General features: G+C 50.4%; 1 protein-coding gene across 1 annotated transcript in view; it reads left to right on the top strand.

The window, feature by feature from the left end:
• COL15A1 (collagen type XV alpha 1 chain) overlaps positions 1-20,746 on the top strand; it is a 104,628-nt gene that overhangs the window by 74,677 nt on the left and 9,205 nt on the right. Inside the window, exons 22-35 of the mRNA XM_072727866.1 lie at positions 554-589; positions 2,529-2,591; positions 4,946-5,014; positions 5,125-5,160; positions 7,809-7,862; positions 7,964-8,023; positions 9,319-9,387; positions 9,504-9,545; positions 12,157-12,202; positions 14,265-14,345; positions 14,979-15,028; positions 15,131-15,232; positions 16,127-16,271; positions 19,544-19,608. Of these exons, the coding sequence (XP_072583967.1) occupies positions 554-589; positions 2,529-2,591; positions 4,946-5,014; positions 5,125-5,160; positions 7,809-7,862; positions 7,964-8,023; positions 9,319-9,387; positions 9,504-9,545; positions 12,157-12,202; positions 14,265-14,345; positions 14,979-15,028; positions 15,131-15,232; positions 16,127-16,271; positions 19,544-19,608 (918 nt within the window). The remainder of the gene's footprint in view (positions 1-553; positions 590-2,528; positions 2,592-4,945; positions 5,015-5,124; positions 5,161-7,808; positions 7,863-7,963; positions 8,024-9,318; positions 9,388-9,503; positions 9,546-12,156; positions 12,203-14,264; positions 14,346-14,978; positions 15,029-15,130; positions 15,233-16,126; positions 16,272-19,543; positions 19,609-20,746) is intronic.

Below are 20,746 nucleotides of genomic sequence, written 5' to 3'. Positions count from 1 at the left end.
ATGTTTTCTGCCAAACTCACAGAACTTTGATGAGCATGTGGGTCCCTGAGCCAGCAGGGAGAGCCCTGGCCAACTGGAGTGAACCACAGACTCTCTGTTTATTCTTCTCCGAGGGAGAAGAGCTGAGTGTCACCAACATGCCCCCACTTCCACCCCCAAATACCTCAGTGCACTCTTTGGGCCCACTCCTCAGAAATTAGGGGCTTATACTCCAAGAACATGTGTTGAGGACACTAACTGAACTCATGGAGGGGGAGCCAGCCGCTTCACATGCAGAGTCCCATTTGGGGATGGGGAAGGTGGTGGGAGTGGAGCTGTGGGCTCCGGGATGCAGTTTCTGGCTCTGTCACTAGCTGTGTGACTCTGCCCGGTCCCTTCCCTTCCCAGGCCTCAGCATCCTCATCAACAAATGGATCATGAGATTCCCCACATAGGAACATGCTTGGGCCTTTGGGAGGTGCTGGGGGTGGGGGGCGGTGCTCTGAAGCAGTGTTCCTCTTGGCTCTGGAAATGCCATTCCTAACCCACCTGCTTGGTTTTTGGTATGTCACAGGGTCCGGAGGGCATACCTGGGCTGCCAGGATTTCCAGTAAGTACCACAGTAGCCATCTTCCCTCTGTGCCCTGGGGCTGTGCTCATTCTGTTCCCTCCACCTGCAATGTCATTCTCTAACTTCTGCATGACCAAGCCCTGGTGCCATCTTGTCCATGTAACCTGTCCTCGTTGACCTCCACCTGGAGTGATCCTTTCCTCCTTTGAGTTCCATAGGCTTTGTTTTCAGCTCCGCTCTGATTCTTTTCTGATCCCAAATAACAGTTAATTGTGTCCTTGTCTTTTTTTTTTTTTTTTTCCCCATGATTTTACTGTGAACAGCTTGGGGAGGTTGGGTCTTATCTCTCTCTCTCCCACAGTACTGGCAGAAACCAGAGCCAGTGGTTGGCTTTCTATGAATGCAAGCGGATGAGTCAAGCATTTCAACAGATACAGCTGATACAGTCCCAGCAGATCAGTTTCCTACAGAGAGAAGACAGTAGCGATGGAGGATGGGGGAGGGGACTCACAGTCTAGGAGTCCAATATCTAATAGTCCGGGTGCACACTGCTGGGGCTTCTATCATGGGACGTGAATATGCATTTCTAGGTAGAAAGTGATCAGTTCTGTCTAAAACTTTGAGCCTGCGCTGAAGCCCAAGGCTCCAGGGTGATTTCTCCAAGACACTATAGCTCTGAAAGGTCCTAATGCAACAGGCATATGCACTGTCTCCAGATAAACGAAGGAAACTTATCAAAACTGCAACATCAATTTATTCTTGATGGTGGACTTATAAATGATTTCTTTTTCTACTTTTCTGAACTTTTTTACATTTTTTAAAAGGAGCGTATCTTATGATGACATAGTTCATGCAAAAAGGCATGAACTAGACCTTCGATACGAGAGAGGGAGTGGCAGCCATGGAGGACACCTCTTTGTTAGGAAAAGAAGAGTCCAGGCCTCTGAGCTCCAGCCCTGGCTTGGCTGCTTCAAACTGGTGGTGTGTTCCAGAACACGTCTTCCTCTAGATGAGTAGTTCTGTGTTGCTGAGGGAGGCTCCCAGGCCACTTTAGAGAGCAAAGAGGGGGCCATATAGGCAGGTTCCAGACCCCTGACCTCCAATAGAAAAGCTCCATTTGACATACTTTGTATAGTCAGTTTTTCATTGAAGTCTTTATTTGAAAAAAGAAAAGGAATGAAAAGAGCTTCATTGTTAAAAAATAATGATAACAAATATTTGGAAGCCACTGCTCTAATGGGCAACTCACCCTTTAAACCAGCAGACAGAACAGGGACTTGTGAAAAGCTACATGGCAGTAAAGTGCTTAACGTTTTTGGGGGGACAGACGTCTGGCTATGAGTCATTGTCACAGGTATTCAGTGTCTGTTGGAGTTGAGAAGAGGTCACTTCTGGCTGGTGTGCAGAACTTGGCTCTGCAGAGGGGCGGATGTGCTTTCCTGCAGGGGGAAGGCCACTGGCAGAAGCACAGAGTTGACGGACAGTGCAGAGAGGGGCAGGGGAAAGACTCACCCTGGTGTGACAGGGAGCAGGAGATGACATGCTGAGGCTGGTGGGCTGGGTTTGGGGGTCAGGCTGGGATGTTTGGATCCTGTCCCATGAGTGGTAGGGAGCCAGAGAAGAAGCGGGAGTCATGGAAGGTGAACAGTGGGTAGAGGCTGGCTGCAGGATGGTCTGGAAGGAGCCATAGAGCCAGCAGAGGTAGCAGGACCAGGCTGTTTCAGGAGTGCCCATCAGGGGAAGCCACCATTCAGCAGCAGGGCCTCCAGGCCTACTCACGCTCAGTGTTGTCTTCTTTCCCCTAGACCATAACTTCTGCACCACTTAAAATTAAGAAGATATCATGGCTAATGGTGACTTCCTCCTCCCAGGGGAATGGCACCCCCTATTCTTCTACTTTATGAAAAAAATACTTCCATTTGGTTAAAGCATTTTAATTATAACAACCAACAGAATCTCCTCTGATGATCCCTTCCAGGGCCCTCGAGGACCAAAGGGTGACACTGGCGTGCCTGGATTTCCAGGACTAAAAGGAGAACAGGTAAGAGGGACTCAGGTCTCTACTGGGATCATGCTCCAGAATTTGCTAACTATTTCTAATTGGCTGAAAGTAGCTGTTAACTTTTTAAAAATGAGATAATAATTCATATACCACAAAATCCACTCCTTAAAGGATTGTAAAGTTCAGTGAGTTTTAGTGTGCTCACAAGGTGGTACCGCCGTCACTGCTACCCAATTCTTGAACATTTTCATGCCAAGGAGAAGCTCCATATCTGTTAGCAGCCATTCCCCAGCTGTTAACTTTTATCATCTCAATGGTCCTCCAAGGTGAGGGTGGGTCATAGGTGGCAAAATTGATTCTCATCATGGCTTGGAAAAAGAACTCAACACACCCTTGAATGTTGTCATCCATGTGCTGTGCTTTGTCTGACTACCTGTTGGGCACCCCCGTGAGGGTGCATGCTCCCCGAGGGCAGGCCGCGTGCCGGTTCCTTTTCTATAGTTCTGGTGCTTAGCACACAGGTCCTGGTATGCAAATGGCACCCAAGACATTTATTGGATAAAACAATATATAATTCTATATATTGGATAAAAGATGATACAACATATAATTAATCAGCACATTGAATGCTAGTATTTAGAAATAATAAGCTGGACATTCTGCATTTGGACGGCAGTCTTGGTTCAGAATCTTTGGAATAAATATTTAGCATGCAAAGCATATCCTTGGAACTCCCAGGACGCTGAATGGACCTTTATACCTTTCCACATTTGCTTCTTGGAATTAACTCCCCAGTTGGTTTTTATAGAGAAAGGAAAGAGTGACATCTATTCACAGATCGCAGACTGTGTATCATTCATCTATCCGTTTGTGTACTCATGCGTCTCATATCTGTTCTCCGGGGTGTGCCAGCCGGTGTCCCATAGTGGGCCCTAGGGATATAGAAGTAAGACATGAGGAACAGGGTGTGCAATTAGCCAGCAGAAAGTATGGCCATGGCTGTGCTGGAGGTTTGTGCAAAGCGGGGAGGAGCAGCCCTCGCGCCTGCCTTGAGAGTCACGGAGGGTGGGTATGTATGTCTCTAAAAGGAGGGAGCATTAAGCTTCTCTTGTTTTCTACCCCAACATTCCACCCTGGCAACCCCAACAGAGGCTCCAGTGTCTGTTGGACCACAGTCTTAGGAGAGAGGGGGTTCAGTGTGCTGGATGAAGGGGTCTAAGTTTGGCGCCACATGGGGCGATGTCTTGGGATGCTTTTTGCTGCCTTGGGCCTTTGGCTTGGGAGGAGCTGCTCTGGCTTGGGAGGAGGCCTGGTCAAGCAAGAGTGGTTCTTGCTTTAACCGCTGTTTCTAGAGGGACCTACATGCCATCGCCGCCCCTAAGCTCCTGCCGCCTTGAACACTGGGATGGGCACCCAGCCAGCTCTGCTCCAGCCCTCAGAGCGAACGAGCTTTCTCTTGCTCTGCTTCTAACGCTTTTGTGCTTGTCCTTCTCACTGCTGCCATGCTCAGGACCGCCTTCCCTCACCAGTGGAGTGGTAAGATCCAGATATGAGGTGTGGGCTCGGGGAGACAAAGGAAAGAGGCTGCTCTGCTTGCTTCAGCACCACTGCCCTGGCTGCTTCCCACCCATTGAAGGGAGACATTGGCCTGGTCCGGCCCAGCCTCCTGGGGCCAGGGCTGAAGTTTGGAGCCAGGGCCTCAGGGTAACATAGGTTCCTCCACCTGGCCTTCCCTGTGTGCAGATATCTTCTTGGAAGCCTCCTGAGATAAGGAGATGGCTCTGCTGAGGACGGGATTTGGGGCAGGATTTGCCACTGGTCTCCCCATCTCCCCACTTCCCTGCCTCTGAAATAGCTTTGCCTGATCAGGTTGCATGTCCCACAGGGCCCCCCACAGGGCCTCTGTGTTGAGAGAGGCTTCTAGTGTTCACACCTTTGTCTGTTTTCCAATTGCAGGTGTTTTTTTTTTTTTAACTTTAAAAATTATTTTATAATTATTTTATTTATTTTAATTTTTAAAAATTTTTTAAAAATGACAGACGTTTTGACAAGAATAAGATTGTTGGGAAAGTGAGCCAGGGGCTCTCAGAGGGGTGCCATGTAGCAAGAGGTGGGAATGACCTTGTCAGGCTGGTTCCTGGAGGGTAGGGGGTGAGGATGTAGATCCATCAGCAGTGGGAACCCTGGGTGGGGGAGGCTTGCAGGACCCCAGCCTGGGCTTGTGGTGTATGGAGGGAATAACCCAGAGAGCACTGCCTGAGGAGCCTGTTGCGGTTCTCTCTCTAGTGACAGGTTACATCAGAGTGGTGTGTTGGAGGGGCAGGAGCGGGGCTGTAGGACTGTGAGCAGTGGGGAGGAGGCCTGACTTCACTGAAAGGTTCTCTTAATTGCAGGGCGAGAAGGGAGAGCCAGGTGCCATCCTGACCGGAGACATTCCTCTGGAACGGCTGCAGGGAAAAAAGGTAATTGTGTCACCAGACCCTGCAGGCACACGTGTGTATAAGCATCCCACGTTTGTTCCTGCCACATGCTGTGTCCCTCTGAATGACAAGTTCGTATCTCCCTGCTTTAGGGTGAACCTGGAGTGCACGGAGCCCCGGGACCAATGGTAAGCCAGAGCACCTCTCCGCTGGGTCTGGCCTGGGGGCTGAAGAATTTATCATACTTTGGCTCCATTAGAGTGGGTTGTCCCGGTTGTGAAGATAGAAAGGGTATGGCAAGGTGTGTGTGGATTAGGGTGGGCTAATTGGAATGAAGTAAAAATCTCAGGGGCTCAACACAGCAGCAGCTTATTTCTCACTCCCACCAAAGCCACGGTGGTGGTTCCTAGGTGGGCATCTCCCCTCTGAGCGGTGACTCAGGGACCCAGGGTGCTTCTGACCTGGGACTCCACCATCTGATGGCCTCAAAGCCACACTGGCATCTTCCAGCTGGCAGGCTGTGGTTGCAGAGGGGAAAAAGGTCATGGAACATGATGAATATCACTTTAGCACATTCTGCTGGCCAGAACTTAGATGCCTCGGGGATGCCTCAAAAGTGTGGTTGAACTGTGTGTCCTGCAAGGAGAGGAGCACTGGGGTGCTGAGCACTCACAGGTGCCCTGTGTGCTGGGCTTGCCGGCTGGAGGCAGCCACTGCCCCAGGAGCCCCCAGAGGAATCCCAGGAAGTCCTCTCTGGCTTTTTGGATTCTAGCTATGAGGCCTTGAGCAAATCCATCTCTCTCTTGGCTTCTGCTTTCCCATCTGTAAGGTGGAGGTATTGACTTAGTACTAGATGATACGATAGCACCCCTCTCGCCTTCCTTGCTCTAGGAATCTGTAACCAATTTGGGCCACTGAATAGTTTTGTAAGCTACCAGTTCTCTCCAGAATGAACTATAAACCTCTCTGGCATATAGTCCCCCACCACTGCCAACGAACAACAAAATTCGTGTGTAGACACCCACTGTGGGTGAGGCACCGCATTGATACTGCACACAGACCATCTCATTTCATCCTCAGTGCTCTGAGCGGTATCAGAATCCCCATTTTACAGATCAGGAGACTGAGGTCACAGAGATTGATGAGCTGGCCCACAGTCACACAGCTTGTAAGTGGTACCTTGTACCCAAGCCTGTCAGACTCTGTGGCCAGGTTTTCCCCACTGCCTCCGGGAAACACTTCTTTGGAAGTATTTGGCCTGGAGATTTATTTGCACATGGGGTTTGCTTGGTTGAAGCTGGACCTCAGGCCTGGGAAGAAATACCTCCCAGACGCATGTCCTTGATGAATGAATGGCCCACCACCTCCAAGGTGCATCCTTCAAAGGACCTCCTGAGGCTTTTGGTCCCTTAAGTCAGGCAGAATGGATGTGCTGCAGAGGAGAAACTGTGGCTTAAGGCAGACTGGGGGAGTATTGCGTTAACCACTGGTTGATCACTTACTAGCATCCAGTGCCATGGGAAATGGTGGTCGTTAGCAATGGTGGCCAGCAGGCCGCTGCAGATGGCCATGCTGGTTGTTCTGTGTGTGCACAGCTTGCCAAGGACAGACAGTAGGGGACACCTTTTAATTTGCATAAAGGTGCCATATAGGGGAGCTGTGGCCCTGGTGACTAGTGTAGCTTAAGCCTCCTTTACAAGCTTCCTGGAGCCTTGTTATAGGAGGCTCATGGATCAGCGTCATCAGCATCACTTGGGAGCTTGTTAGAAATGTAGAGCCCTAGGCCCCACCCTGGACCTTCTGGGTCTGCATTTTGACAAGATCCCCAGTGATGCGCAGGCACACTGATGTTTGAGAAGCTCGGCACTAGAACATACCGCCAAGTGGCCTGTACCCTGTTAATTCCTTCTGTCCTTGCTTTTCTTTGATGAGGAGTAATGTGGGCCAGGTCCTTTACATACAGAGCCTATTTCCACTCAGCTTTATTTGCCATTTTCCAGGGTGTGGCCATATATGTTAATGTCAGCAGGAGGAAGGGACTTGGCTGAAACTAGTCATTCCCCTGGGAGACAGGGCAGAGCCAGTACAGAAGTAGGGAAGAGACTGGAAGTAGAGCTTGTTCTGGGTCGGTGGAGGTTGTGCATTGCATGGATCCCCGATGCCGGAAGGCGTAGGGTTCCTGCAGGAGATGAGAACAGGGCAGTGTCTCTAGAAGCATGAAGATATAGAAAGCCAACACTGGAATGAATAAGGGTCTGCAGGTCAAGGACTCACCTGGAGAAGTGGGGTGCAGCCCAAGACTCCTGAGAGTAGGAGCAAGGCAGGAGTCAAATCCTAGAGCTGGTTCTCAGGGGTTGGAGTTGCGCTAGGAACCCCTCTTCGTGGCTGGGCTGCCATGAAGGGTGTGGCAGGCCTCCGTGATTCCAGTTGGAGACATGGAGAGTCCTGGGACATAAGACCTAGCAGCAAAAGTCCCGCTTCTAAGTGACGCCAGCACCCAGCTACCTGAGGGCTGAGGCCCCAAGCTACTGACCTCTTGCTCCTTCATTAGCTCTGATGGAGAGGGTGGGGTCCAGAGTCTGGGGTTGGGGGGAGCCTGCAGGAGGGCATGGGGAGCCCAGGGGTGGGACAGGTGGTCCTAGCTGAGAGCAGAGAGGTTGGGAGACCAGGAGCCAGGCAGGTCCCTACTTCGTAATTGCCCATTGTCCTTCCTCCCCTCAGGGATTCATCTTCACCCTTGCCCATGAAGGCTGGCCAGTGCCCCCCGCCCCCTGCCCCATCACCCTGGCCTTTGACTTTCTGTTCATTTCTAATCTGATATATATTTTGCCTCTAGGGGCCCAAAGGACCGCCAGGACACAAAGGAGAGTTTGGCCTTCCTGGACGACCTGTAGGTGTCGGTGTTCCTCAAACTGGATGTGAGGGGTGGAGACGTGGGCCAGGCTAGCTGCTGGGCTGTGGGTTTACTAAGGCATCCCCTGTGGGTTTCAGGGTCGCCCGGGACTCAATGGCCTCAAGGGCGCCAAAGGAGACCGAGGGGTCATGATGCCGGTAAGTGACGTGACCACTGCCCCAACCCCGCACTCCCCAGGGACGGAGCCCTGAGTCTGGTGTCCAGAGGAGGGAGGGGACAGTGCCAGGTCCAGCGAGTGGGGCTTGCAGACAGAATCTTTAGGAATGTTTTTCTCCTTCCTCCTTGCCACTTCCAAAGACCTTCCAGGCCATCCCTGGCCTCCAGCTGTCTCTCAGGATGGTCCCTGTCACTGAAAGCAGCCTCGTGGAATATAAGCTTCCTTGTCCAGACCCAAGAGGGAGGATGGGAGAAGGGGATCTGGGTGTATTCAGGAAATCTGAATCTCAAATCCCAGTCTTCTGACCGTGGAATACTATCCCATCTTCCCTCCATACCCAGACCCAGGCATCTCACACATCACTAGGGGCTCAGTACAGGTTTGTGAGTGTCTACTTGGGCAGAGTCTCACGAAGTGGCTGACACTGGGGACATCAGTAGGCCCCAACATTTATTGAGGAAGCCAACATTTATTGAGCACCTACTACGTACCAGACTCAATACAAAGTCTACTTTTGTTTGCATCACGTTGTTTCTTCTTTGTATGTCCAGAAACCAGAAGTGTAATTTTACTGAAGCTTGTGGGGACAGGTTCACACCCATCAAGCCCACTGCAGCTACTAGGGAAAGCAGGCACTCGTGCCTCCACTTAGTAATTAGTGCAGCTTCCCAGCAGGCCAGACTCCTCATGCCTGTGGTCAGAGCCTAACCCCTCCTGCTGCAAGGTCCTGCTTTGGATCCAAGGCAGGAGGAGAAGACACTGTGTGGTATTAAGGCCAGGCTGACCTGGCTTTGAAAATAACTCTGCTCTTGAAAAAGAGTTTTGCATTTATTTTTGCATTTTTGAGGCACTGTCCCAGGTACCATATCAGGTGAAGGACCCTCCCCACCCCACTTGGCCCTTCATACCAGGGATGTGCTGCTAGAGAGGTGGTGGGTTCTGTGTTGGCTGATGCTGCTCTGGGAGTCAGAATCTGAGTTCTGACTGTGTGGCCTTGAGCGGATCACTGCCCCTCTCTGGGCCTCTGTCTCCATTTGTAAACCAGGGATAATACTTGCTCCGCTGCCCTCCCCCATGGCTTGCTGTAAAGATACAATGGGCTTGCGGATGTAGACGTGCTCTTTAGAAGTGTCAGGCCTACCTGTGGGAGAAGTTAGTCGACTTTAGAGGATTCTTCTTTTCTCATTGTGTCCCCAAACCCTGGAGAAAATATCCTGCAGTGTGTATGTACTCACAATAACCTGAATTCAGGAATGGCCTTTTTCCTCCCTGTAGGGCCCACCTGGCTTACCTGGTCCTCCGGGTCCCCCTGGGCCTCCTGGAGCTGTGATTAACATCAAAGGAGTAAGTAGGTGTGGGGGAGGTGGGGAGACCTTCAGGGGACAGCGGAGAATGGGCCCCAGAGTGCCTGGAGTCAGGGATCCCAAGGGCCTCACTTCTCTTGCTCTCACTTCGCACAGGCTGTCTTCCCCATACCAGCCCGGCCGCACTGCAAAACACCGGTAAGTCGTGTAGGGTCGCTGCCTTCCAGAGCAGACTTTGGCATAGAAAGCAATGCTAGGAAACAAACTGATGGTCACTGGAGGGGAGGGGGGGAGATAGGGTCACTCGGTGATGGGCATTAAGGAGGGCACGCCGTGTAATGAGCAGTAGGTGTTATGTAAGACTGATGAATCACTGAACTCTACCTCTGAAGTTATATGTTAATTAATTGAATTTAAATAAAATAATAAAAAAAAAGAAAGCGACCTAGAGAAGGTGATCAGTCTTTCTTTGTCTTGAGTGCCTACAGTTCATCAATGTCCTCTTTGATGTCTCCTATCCCCTACATATAGACCCTTAAGTAAGTAGCTAGACGCTTCTAGAATAACAGACCGTGTTATCTGTTAGGCTGTGAAACATACTGGATCTTCTAGGGGGGAAAACACTGTCAGAATCTTTCTCTAATGCAGTCAGGAAAGCAGTGTCTTTTATTATTGTAACCACGTTAGCTTCATGCGTGCTGCAGTAGAGTAAGAAGGAAGACAAACCCTGTAAAAATATCGATGGGAAGATAAAGCAGTTCCAATCAGTGTTCCTTGCATTAGGAACTATGGGCCAAAACCTACAACTGAGTGTGTGCTGTCCCTTCCCAACTGCGGTGTTGTGTAGCACACAGCCCTGAGAGGCAAGCGCTCTCCCTCCCACTTTATAATGAGCAAGCAAACTGTGACTCACACAAGTCACCGAGTTGTCCAGGGTCATGGTCCTGACAGAGCTGGGGTTATCCCTTGGGTCCCCTGGCCACTAGGCAGCAGGTGCAAACACTGTGACTCCCTGTATATTGGGAGGGTTCTGTTTCCGTGGGGAAGCCCAGGGAGAGGGGGCCTGTCCCTGTGCACAGGCATTAGTCTAGGAGCGACGTGTGATCATTTTTTCACTCATTCAACAAGTATTTCTTGAGGGCTTACCGAGAGCCAAGTACTCTGCAGGGCCCTGGCGACACAGGGGTGAACTAGACAGGCGTGCCCTCCATTCTCAGGAGCTTGCAAATGACAGTGTAGAAAGATCCCTTGAAGTGGGTTCATAATTGATGTGTTGGGTGTGGTGGTGAGGCTTGGGTCAGACGCTTTCAAATGACGCACTTTGGTTGAGTGTTTGCCTGGACATCTGTCCAGGTCAAAACTTTGAGGCACTCAAGTCTGCAGCCCAGGGCCCGGGGAACTCTGGCCTAGAATGCAAATGACATGATCCACTAAGATGGCCAAAGGGCCTGCTGGCTTCCAGATCTCTGTAAGGACAACAGCAAGCCAGGTCATGTTTACATCCGTGGCCTGAGGCCTGAGAGGTGGCTGCATTCCACCTCCTTATCATACAGAAGGAGGGATCATCTGCTCCCAGGCCCCTGGGAGTTTGTGCCCAAAGCCCCCCTCTGCTAACATGATTGTAGGTGTCAGTGGCACCACCACAGGGCAGCACCTCACGAACTTGAGATTGTTGTAAAAATGCTACTGCAGTTGTCGTGGCCTGTGGTAGGACCTTTGGCATAGCTGTGGCCTCTGGGGTCATGAGGTTACTGAAGAAAAACCAAAGATGAGCTCAGAGCACTTTTGATGAATATTTTATTTCACCTTGCCTGGCCGTCGGACACCATGGGGCTGGGGCATGGACCTTTCCGGACCAGCTCTCAAAATGGACACTTGACAAAGAACTGCTTTGTGCCACATCCATCGTGCCATGAGCCCCTTCTACTTTCAGCCCCTTTCTGACACCACAACTGCCAGCCCACACCTGGAGAGGAGGATCCTTATCAGCGTAGCCACAAGATAGCAGCTTGGCACTGCAGCCAACTTAGAAATGTTGGTCCTGGGGGACTCCCATCCACTCCCCGCCCCATCTTCTCTTGGTGACCCTCCACCCAAAACTAGGAGGATCCTGGTACCAGAGGGGTCGTTTTGACTCCACATCTCACCTGGCAAAAGGTGAAGTTGGATATGAAAGCAAATTCGCAGGTGGCTCTGTATTATAGATAAGAAAATGCAGGAATCTGAGAGTGAACTGGGAAGGAGTATTATTTAGGACAACTTGGACACCCAGCACGTAATGGAGCATCTAGAATAGTCCTTCAACCAAATGATACCCCTCCCCCCTTATTAATTATCACTACCATCATCAGCTCCTCTTCATTAATATGCTCATCCTTGATTCTGTGCAGCAGCAGAACTCGTGGCTGGGTACACCACTCACTTGGATGCTTGACCTCTCACATGAATCAGTCCTAAATAATAATAAAAGAGGCGAAGAACACTCATAGTGGGCCACGGTTTGTTATCTTGAAGCGTTGGGCTTTCCCTCAGCAGAGTTGTTCGGCCAGTAAGTCTCACCCCGGGCCTGGCTGCATAATGGGCCCCTCCAGTTGAAGGCCTGGTTTGGCCTGTGCCATGAGCTCCCACGGGGGAGCTCAGGACTTTTGGGGGCTCCATAGAGCCCCTTTCTTTCTTTCCAAAGAAAGGCCTGACTCCATGATACTGTGCCTCCTACACACACCGCCAGGATAGGGGACAGTGGCTACCTGTGGTTGCAAATGCCAGGACAGGGCTCGCACATTATGACCTTGACTCTCTTTCTCTCCAGGTTGATACCACTCATCCGGGGAATTCAGAACTTATCACCTTTCATGGTATGGTTTCCCTTCTTCACCTATGGTTCTGTGGGACTTTTCCAGACCCTTATAGCTCCACAAAAGGTGGTCTCCATTCCCAGTGCTGGACATAAGACCCATGGTTGGGAAGGTCTGGCTGCATGTGTTGGAAGCAGGGGGAGCTGAGCCAGCTTGTGGGGCTGAGCATTTCTTTTTGGTTTTGTCGCACCTCTGTATGGTCTATACATCTTGACTGGGGCTTCCAGCCAGCAGGAGATACTCCATTTGCCCATTTTTTTGTTAATTTGCTCATAAAACATCAACTGAGACCATGGTTCATGATATTATCCCATGCATTGGGCTGAGGCAGATGAATCCTGTGCCGTTCCTGCCACCCAGGCCCTTAGGCTCCATTAGATGGAACTATTTTTAAAATCATTATAATGCAACGTACCAGGAATGAATACAGGGAAGGGCCATGGGAGCTCCGAGGACCTTTGCGTCAAAGTGTTCTTGGACCAGCAGCAGCAGCATCTCCTGGAAGCGTGTTAGAAATGCAGCATCTCAAGCTCCACTGCAGACCTGCCCAATCACAGGCTGCATTGTAAGCCTTCCCCCCTCCGCCCCCCGAGCTGTATGCACAGTAAAGTATGGGGGGCACTGGTTCTGGGCGTCTGATTAGTGTAAGTCTATAGAGGGGCGCAGGTCAGGAAACCAGGAGCCTGCTGGGGAGCAGTCACTCTCGTTCCCTGTCCCCACACCCCCTGTCACTCTGTCTTCCACTTTGATTGAGAGGCCTGAACATCTGCAGTTGAATCAGTTAAAGGTCAATTCCCCCCCACCCCCACCCCTAATATTGACCTCTGGCTCTGCTCTGTTGTCTGTGGCCCGCCAGGCGGTGGTCTGATGATATCTGGCCCTGTGCTGCTTCTGTTGCTTTGGGTTACAGGGTGCAGACTGCTGTCACCCTCCATGCTCAGCTCCGGTTCAAGGCTCTCCCCCTGCCCCTGGGGCAGGGTGGACCCTGGGGAGGCAACTAGAGCTGGATTTGCTGTCTCAGGTCCCCAGGGGTTCCCTATCCCTGTGGGGCTGCTCTGGGACGCAGGGGAGGGAACTGACCTTTCTGGACAGGACAGTCCCTGGCAAGCCTGTGTCCTACTTCCTTGTGGCTGTTCACCCTTGCTCCCTGAGGTGAGCAGCCCCATCGGTGGTGGTGGTGGGCTCAGTGGCCCCTTCTCTGGGCTGCACCACTGCCTACGGTCTTACAGTGGGTAGGTGGATGCGTTGCCACCCTGGCCCTGTAATCGCATCTCCCAGATGACCCCCAGCTGGCACATCCTGCCTCTGGCACTCACACTCCTTCCCCTCATGCTGGGAAGCCTGAGCCTCCAAGCCCCATCTCTAGGCTCGAGGGCCCTGCTCGGTGGATCTGTCACCTCTTGGGAACTAGGAATTCAGAGATCTAGTGTCTACCCCACCCATCAGAGTGGGGGCAGGGGGTTGCTTCCCTTCCCCAGTGCTGAACTCCCAGGAGGCTCCCTCCATGCTTGTCCCCCATATAAAGAGCTGGAGAGAGAGGGTGCTTCTCGTAAGTCCTGAGGGATGGTGGTGGAGGACACAGTTGGTTGTCCTTCCAACTTTGTACATGGAATACTCAGCACCGTTCATGTCCTCTGAGGGCACTCCTGGGAGAGTCCTCTCCTCCCCTACAGCACCATGTCACACAGGCGGAGGTGAGATGGGACCGGAAGGTAGCCAGGGTGTTGAGCCAGGCTGCATGCACGAAGCTGTCTAGAAGAGTTAACTGCAGTCTTGGCTGACCCCTGAACACCACCCTGCGTCGGGTTAGCCTCCGCTGTGTCCATCTCCCCAAGGACACAGGGCTTTTCAAGGTCAGGAATTGTGTCTGATGCATCCACCTCTGCCCTCCCCAGCATTTACCAAAGGATTTCCTACCTTCACTAGGCCTTCAATTATTGAGTAGACTTCGCCAAAGGGGCTCTGTTGGACAACTTGTCTCAGAAACATTTTATGCAGAATGAAGGTGATTTTCCATTGTCTTTTTTTTAAAAAAATTTAACATATATGTGTTTGGTGGCAGGTGTTAAAGGAGAAAAAGGATCCTGGGGTCTTCCTGGCTCCAAAGGAGAAAAAGGCGACCAGGGGGCCCAGGGACCACCAGGTATTGCAACTATTGTTCTGGATCTTGCCTTTGATTTTTGTTCCTGAGAAATCCAACTGAGCCGGAAAGAGAAATTATATTACCACCCTGACTACAAGCTCCATGGAGTTCTAGAGAGACCCAGTCATGGGTGACGCATACCCAACATGGAACATTGCCAAGAGAGACCAGAAGGTCCAATCTATTCATGCTTCCTGTGCAAAATGAGGCCCAAAGAGGGCTAGGGTCATGCCCAGTGTCCCACAGTGTCTGGGTTGTGGGGCCCAGTCGAGGACTCATTTCTGCCTCCAAGACCCTTGCCCACTCCATCAGCTAAACCAATGTGAGGTCACTTTGGCTGGGGCATGATGATGGTTGCCAAATTGGAGACTTCTGAAAGAGAGAGAGAGAGAGAGAGAGAGCGCACTAGCAGGGGAAGGGGCAGAGAGCGAGGGAAAGAGAATCCTCAAGCAGACACCCCACTGAGCATGGAGCCCAACATGGAGCTTGATCTCATGACCCTGAGATCATGACCTGAACTGAAATCAAGAGCCGGACACCCAACTGACTGAGCCACCCAGGCACCTCTGGAAATTTTCATTTTTAAATTTCTGAGGTTATGGTTGTGAATTTTACACAGCATTTCTTTTTCAGGCCCTCCAGTGGATCCAACTTACCTGAGACACTTTCTAAACAGCTTGAAGGTGAGTTTTTCTCTACCAAACATTTGGCCTCTGTTTTCAAGTGCTTGGGCTCTTATCAGGGACCGGTTCTTCTTACTCTCACTGAATGTTCTCTGCTTGCAGGGGGAGAATGGAGACAGGGGGATCAAAGGAGAAAAAGGAGACTCTCACGGTGATTTCTTGGTGTCAGGGCCTCCAGGCCTGCCGGGAAGTCCTGGCTTGGTTGTGAGTAGTGACTTCTCACCATCTGCCTCCGTAAATCACAGCCTTCCCTAAAGCTCCCCAGTGGGACTAGGCAGCTGGAGAGTCAAGGGTCTGTCACTGTACCATAAGCTGGAGGCAGGACTTGGTCATTGGTCTCTCTCCCTCATATTTATTTACTGATGGGGAGGTTGGCTGAGGCCCACGGAAGAGAGGGAGCTGCCCTGGCCATGTGCATTCAGTAACTTTCAAGCCACTAACCACACTGCCTTATTCATGTCAGTGGTGGAAAATTCTCTCAACCCAAGGAGTTACTGATAGTGAACATATCAGATAATGAAGACAGAATGGAAGGCGAGGGAGATATTTTTAGAAGAGCTGTTTGATTCTTCTGAAATTTCATCAAAGAAGGAGCCCCCAGATAGACTTAGTCTTCTTAAGATGCCAAGTTTCTCCAGCTCACAAGAGAGAAATTCAGAGAAATTCACAAGAGAGAAATTATGACCAGATCATGAGCCTTAGGAACCATAAGCAACTTCTGGTGCCAGAGCTCACCAAGAAGGTAGACCCAGCAAAGCCAGGACACCAAGCTTCTACTTCCAGCTCTGCTGCTAATTGGGTTTGACACTTGGAACAAGCCCTGTCTCCTCTCCATGCCTGAGATTTTTAATCTGTTAAATGTGGAGTCCGGGCCCTTCTGACTCCAGGGCTCTCTGGAGTTGGGTGCAGTGACGCTGAGCATAACAACTGGGTGTGAGGTCCTATACCACCTGAGCTGTGCCCAGCATGGAGATAATGATAGCCGTAGCTGGTAGTTACTGACTTTTTTTTACAAACACCCTTATACAAAGAAGAGCTTGGACTTCTAGAGGTCAGTTCTGTGTTCTCTATTCTGTTACTGTGCTCTTGCCTTGACAGGGCCAGAAGGGGGAGACTGTCGTCGGGCCCCAGGGACCCCCGGGTGCTCCTGGCCTGCCTGGGCCTCCTGGCTTTGGAAGACCTGGTTCCCCTGGGCCACCGGGACCCCCAGGGCCCCCAGGACCACCAGCTATCCTTGGTGCAGGTCAGTACTGGGCATGGTGGTCATTTGTGCTCTCCCTGCTGCTGTGCTCAGGGTCAGGCACCACATCTGAGTGGCATGTCAGCGCCACATTATATGACTGAGAGCTATTTCCTGGATGGAGCTTTCTTTCTTTTCTTCCTTTTTTTTTTTTTTTTACATTGAGATATAATTCACGTGCCATAAAATCCACCCATTCAAAGTGTATAGTTCAGTGGTTTTTAATATATTCACAAGGTCATGCAGCCATCTCCTCTAATTCCAGAACATTTTCATTGCCCCAGAAAGACACCCTGCACCAATGAGCGGTTGTTCTTTTGCTCTCCCCACCCCAGACCCGGGCATGGGAAGATTTACTTTCTATCCCTCTGGCTTTACCTACTCTGGACCTATCCCATCAGTGGAGTCCTACCATATGTGGCCTTTTGTGTCTGGCTTGTTCTGCTCAGCATGGTGTGTCATGGGTTCATCTGAGTTTAGTGCGTGTCAGCCCTTCCCCACCCTCGTTCCAGCTGAGTGATAGTCCATTGTGTGTGCATGTTAGCTTCTGGTGAGCGACTCATCAGCCGATGGACATCTGGGTTGTTTCCACTTCTTGACTGTTGGGAATTGTGCTGCCATGAACATCCGTATACAGGTTTTCATATGGACATGTTTTTAGGTGTCCTGGGTGTACTCCTAGGCGTGGCATCGCCAGGTGGCAGGGACACGTGTTCACTCTGCTTCACTTTTTGAGGACCTGTTAACCTTGCTTTCCAAAGTGGCTACACCATTTTCGCTCTGGTGGTGTCTGCTCACTTTCACCCACACTTGTTATCCTACCTGTTTTATTCCACCCATCACCCATTCCCATGAGGTGGTATCTCGTGGTGGTTGTCATGTGCCTTTCCCTCAAGTCTAATGGTGTGGAACATCTTTCATGCGTAGGTGGGAACTTCTTGGCTGCTTTGTCAATGACTGGCCCTGAGGGGACTGGAGGACCAGCATTGATTCTAACTCCCTATAAAAATCTCCCTACCCATAGCTGCCTCATTCCCTCAAAAAAAAAAAAAAAAAAAAAGATGAAGTAGAAGAAAATCTCCATTTGTTGGACATTTAACCAAGTGCCAAGCACTCCACTAGTCACTTCCTATATCATTTCATGGAATTCTCACAAAGCTCTTCAAAGAAAGAATTGGCATCTCCATTTTACAGCTGAGAAAAGTGAAACCCATAGATGTTTCTGAGGTCACACACCTAATTAGGGGCTCAGATGGGATGTGGACCCAGATCGGTGTAGTTCCGAGGCCTGTGTTCTTTTATTTGGGCCCATAGTGCAAAAGCAGCAATCGTAGCATGAATGTGTCACTTTGGTTGCTCGCACTGACACAAGCCACGTGTGGCGGAAGCCCACCCGGGAAGGGACCCATCTAGGGCATCAGAGAGAACTTTACACAGGACGTGACTTCAGGACTGGGCCTTTCACTTAATCTTGCATTTTTTTGGCTGCAAGTGATGGAAATGTAACTCAAACTGTCTTAAGCAAAAGGGAAGTTTATTGGATGTGAAAAAGGAAGTGAATGATTATTTGTGGGAGAGGGCGGCATGCAGCAGGACCTCAGGCACAGCCAGAACCAGAAACGAGAATTCTTTGGCCATCTCTTGTGTCAGCTCCTCTCTGTAGCTAGCTTCACGTTTCGCTACCACAGACCACATCCTCTGCACGGTGGGAAACATGGTTACTGACAACTCAGAGTTTCCATAGTCAGCTAGAAATCTTGGCCTTCTTTCTCAGTTTTAGTTTGAAAGGTCCTGGGGTGGAGAAGTCCTAGGGAAGAATTCTGATTAACCTGTCCTGGTCCAGATGCCCAACCTTGGGCCGGTCACCTGTGGCCAGAAGGTGGGATCGCATGAGAACATGACGGGGCCTTCTGAATCCAAATGGTTGTAGAGGGGAAGGGGAAGATTTCAAGAGAAGGTGAGGATACTGGTCCTACAGAGAAAGAAGGTACTAGGCACATAAAACCTAGGTGCCAACACAACCTTGAGGGATGAGCAGGAGTTGCAGGAGGAGGAAGGACGTTACAAGATGCAGAGAATCTGTCGTTCATAGCAGCTCTACATGAGATGCTGCCCAGGGCTCCTTGCTCCACTAAGGACTGCCCCTCGCCTAATGCACAGCAAGGCACACTTTACAAAATGCTCTTAATCAATTATCCCATCTAATCTTCACAGTGACCCTGGGAGGGAGAGGAAATGGATATTACTGTAAAACTCATTTCATGGATGAAGACACTGAGGCTCAGAGAGGTTAGGAGACTTGCTCAAGGTCACAAATACTAGTAGGAGGCATGGCTGAGGTCCAGATCCAGGTCCTCCGACCCTCCCCTCACCAGATATGCACCACCTATGTAATGCTGTCCAAGTCCTAGGTCACAACTGCAGACTTCCTCGCAACAACCTGAAAAATCTCATATAATAATTTTACTGGGACTTGTAAAAACCTCCTGAACTGCCATGAGCTTTGCAGATTCGGGGGGCAGGACGGGGGTTAGAGAGGCAGAAGAGGAGCATGGGTTTGGGCATTTTTCTAGGGAAGAGGGCAGTGACTCCTCAAACACTACAAACCTCGGGTTGGACGCTAGGCAGTGTGCAAAGCATATCCCTAGTTTCTATCCTTTCTCTGTTCTCACCACAGCCCAGTGAAGAGGAAAGGCTGGTTTACATCTCACAGGTGAGGAAGCAGGGGTTCAGAGAGCTTGTTGCTTCCCCAGGATCACACAGCTGAGAAACAACAGCTCGGGAGCCTCAGTCTGTGTCTCCTGACCCCAAGGCCAAGGCTCCTCCTGTTGCTGCTGCTGCGCTGCCCTGCCCCGCTTCTGCAGCCTGCCACTTCCCTTCCTCTTTCTGAGGCTGCCTCATCTGTTCAGTAGTTCCCTGCATGTCTAGTCTCTGGGCTGACGTAACTTGCCCAAGTCATGACATTTCTGGAAATCCCAATTGTACTGACCCTTACAGACAACAGAAACAACAGGAACTTATTCACTTAGGAAGCTAGAAAGTCCTGGTGTGGCTTCATCCAGGGCTATGGTCAAGAATCGCAGCTCATTCCCAAGCCCATCAATGTGGCTGAGTCCCAGGCCAGGCTCATGGTCCCCAAGGTACAGATGCCAGGTGCCGTGCCCGGCATCGCTCTGAATGGGGCTGCAAACGCTCCCCAAGGTGACCAGCTGACATCTGAGGCGTTGCATGGAGAATATGCCTTTTTGTAACTTCTCTCTTCTGCTTTGTTTTAGCTGTGGCCCTTCCGGGTCCACCCGGTCCTCCAGGACAGCCAGGGCTTCCTGGATCCAGAAACCTGGTGAGTATTATTATCCATGTGTCTTCATCCTTCTGCTCCTAATGGGTTTACTTAGAATGTCAACTCTAGTGCATAGGGGCTGGCACACCTTTTATGTAAGAATTAGGCCTCCCTGGCAATAGAACTGGTACAGTTTCACATACAGAGGCTACTTAGGATCTCCACCTAAAGGTGGCTTATCAAGTAAAAAGACAGAATGCAAAATCACGTATGACTTTGGTTCCATCCTTCTAATCCTTAATTGACTAAACTATAACAAGAGCCAATTAGATGACATCTAGAAACATAAGCACAAGAGTGTAAACGGTATCGTGGCAGGCCCTGTCTGGGTCAGACTTACCCTGGGTCGTTCCGCCTTGTCTCTCCTGCCAGGGGATATCTCTCGCACATTGGTCGCCCTGCACACCGTTGGTCCAGGGTGTAGCACTCAGAGATTATTACGATGCTCAGGAAGAGAGACAGACAACCTCACAAGGATGTCAGGAGTCCTGGGAATACGCCAGGATCTTGGCTGGAGTTGGAAAATTTGGCTGCCTGAGGAAAAATCCATCCAGCAGCTGATGGAATTTTGATATCTGGCGCCTTTGGGGGCTTTCTAAGCCATTTTGATGCACAAACTCATTATTTTCCAGGCTAGGTGAAAATTAATGTTTTATGACCTTTCTCCGTTGAGATGAAAAATAAAAGCTCTCTTGGCCAATATTTCTTGGAGACGTGATGCTTGTCAATAGACATTTGTAGCTTTTGTATCTGCTCCCAGATTTGCCAAGATGGATGGCAAATCTTTGGCCATTTTCTAGACCAAGGGATATACAGACCCCTACTGTCTCTCCTGTAATTTAATATTACAACTAACCAGCGGGGCCAAAACAATTCAAACCCTACTTGGATTTCCTCACTAGCTTGCATTTCTTATTCCAAATGAGAACAAAACTGAAACTCTTTATGGAGTAGCAGGAGCTAAATACATTTAACAACATCAGTGCCCCTGGGCAGCTCATGCAAATCCAAGTGGCAAAAGATACTCACGATTTTGTTATTATCAGGACTGAAGAAAGACAACTCTCTTTACACTTTTTAAACATCTCTGCTCATGGAATATCATGGTCCAGTTTTCATTTATTTATTACAGTATAGA

Source organism: Vulpes vulpes, chromosome 12, assembly GCF_048418805.1.
Source record: "Vulpes vulpes isolate BD-2025 chromosome 12, VulVul3, whole genome shotgun sequence".
Taxonomy (NCBI): Eukaryota; Metazoa; Chordata; class Mammalia; order Carnivora; family Canidae; genus Vulpes; species Vulpes vulpes.
Note: the sequence above shows the minus strand (reverse complement) of the source record. Positions and strands in the feature narration are given on the sequence as shown.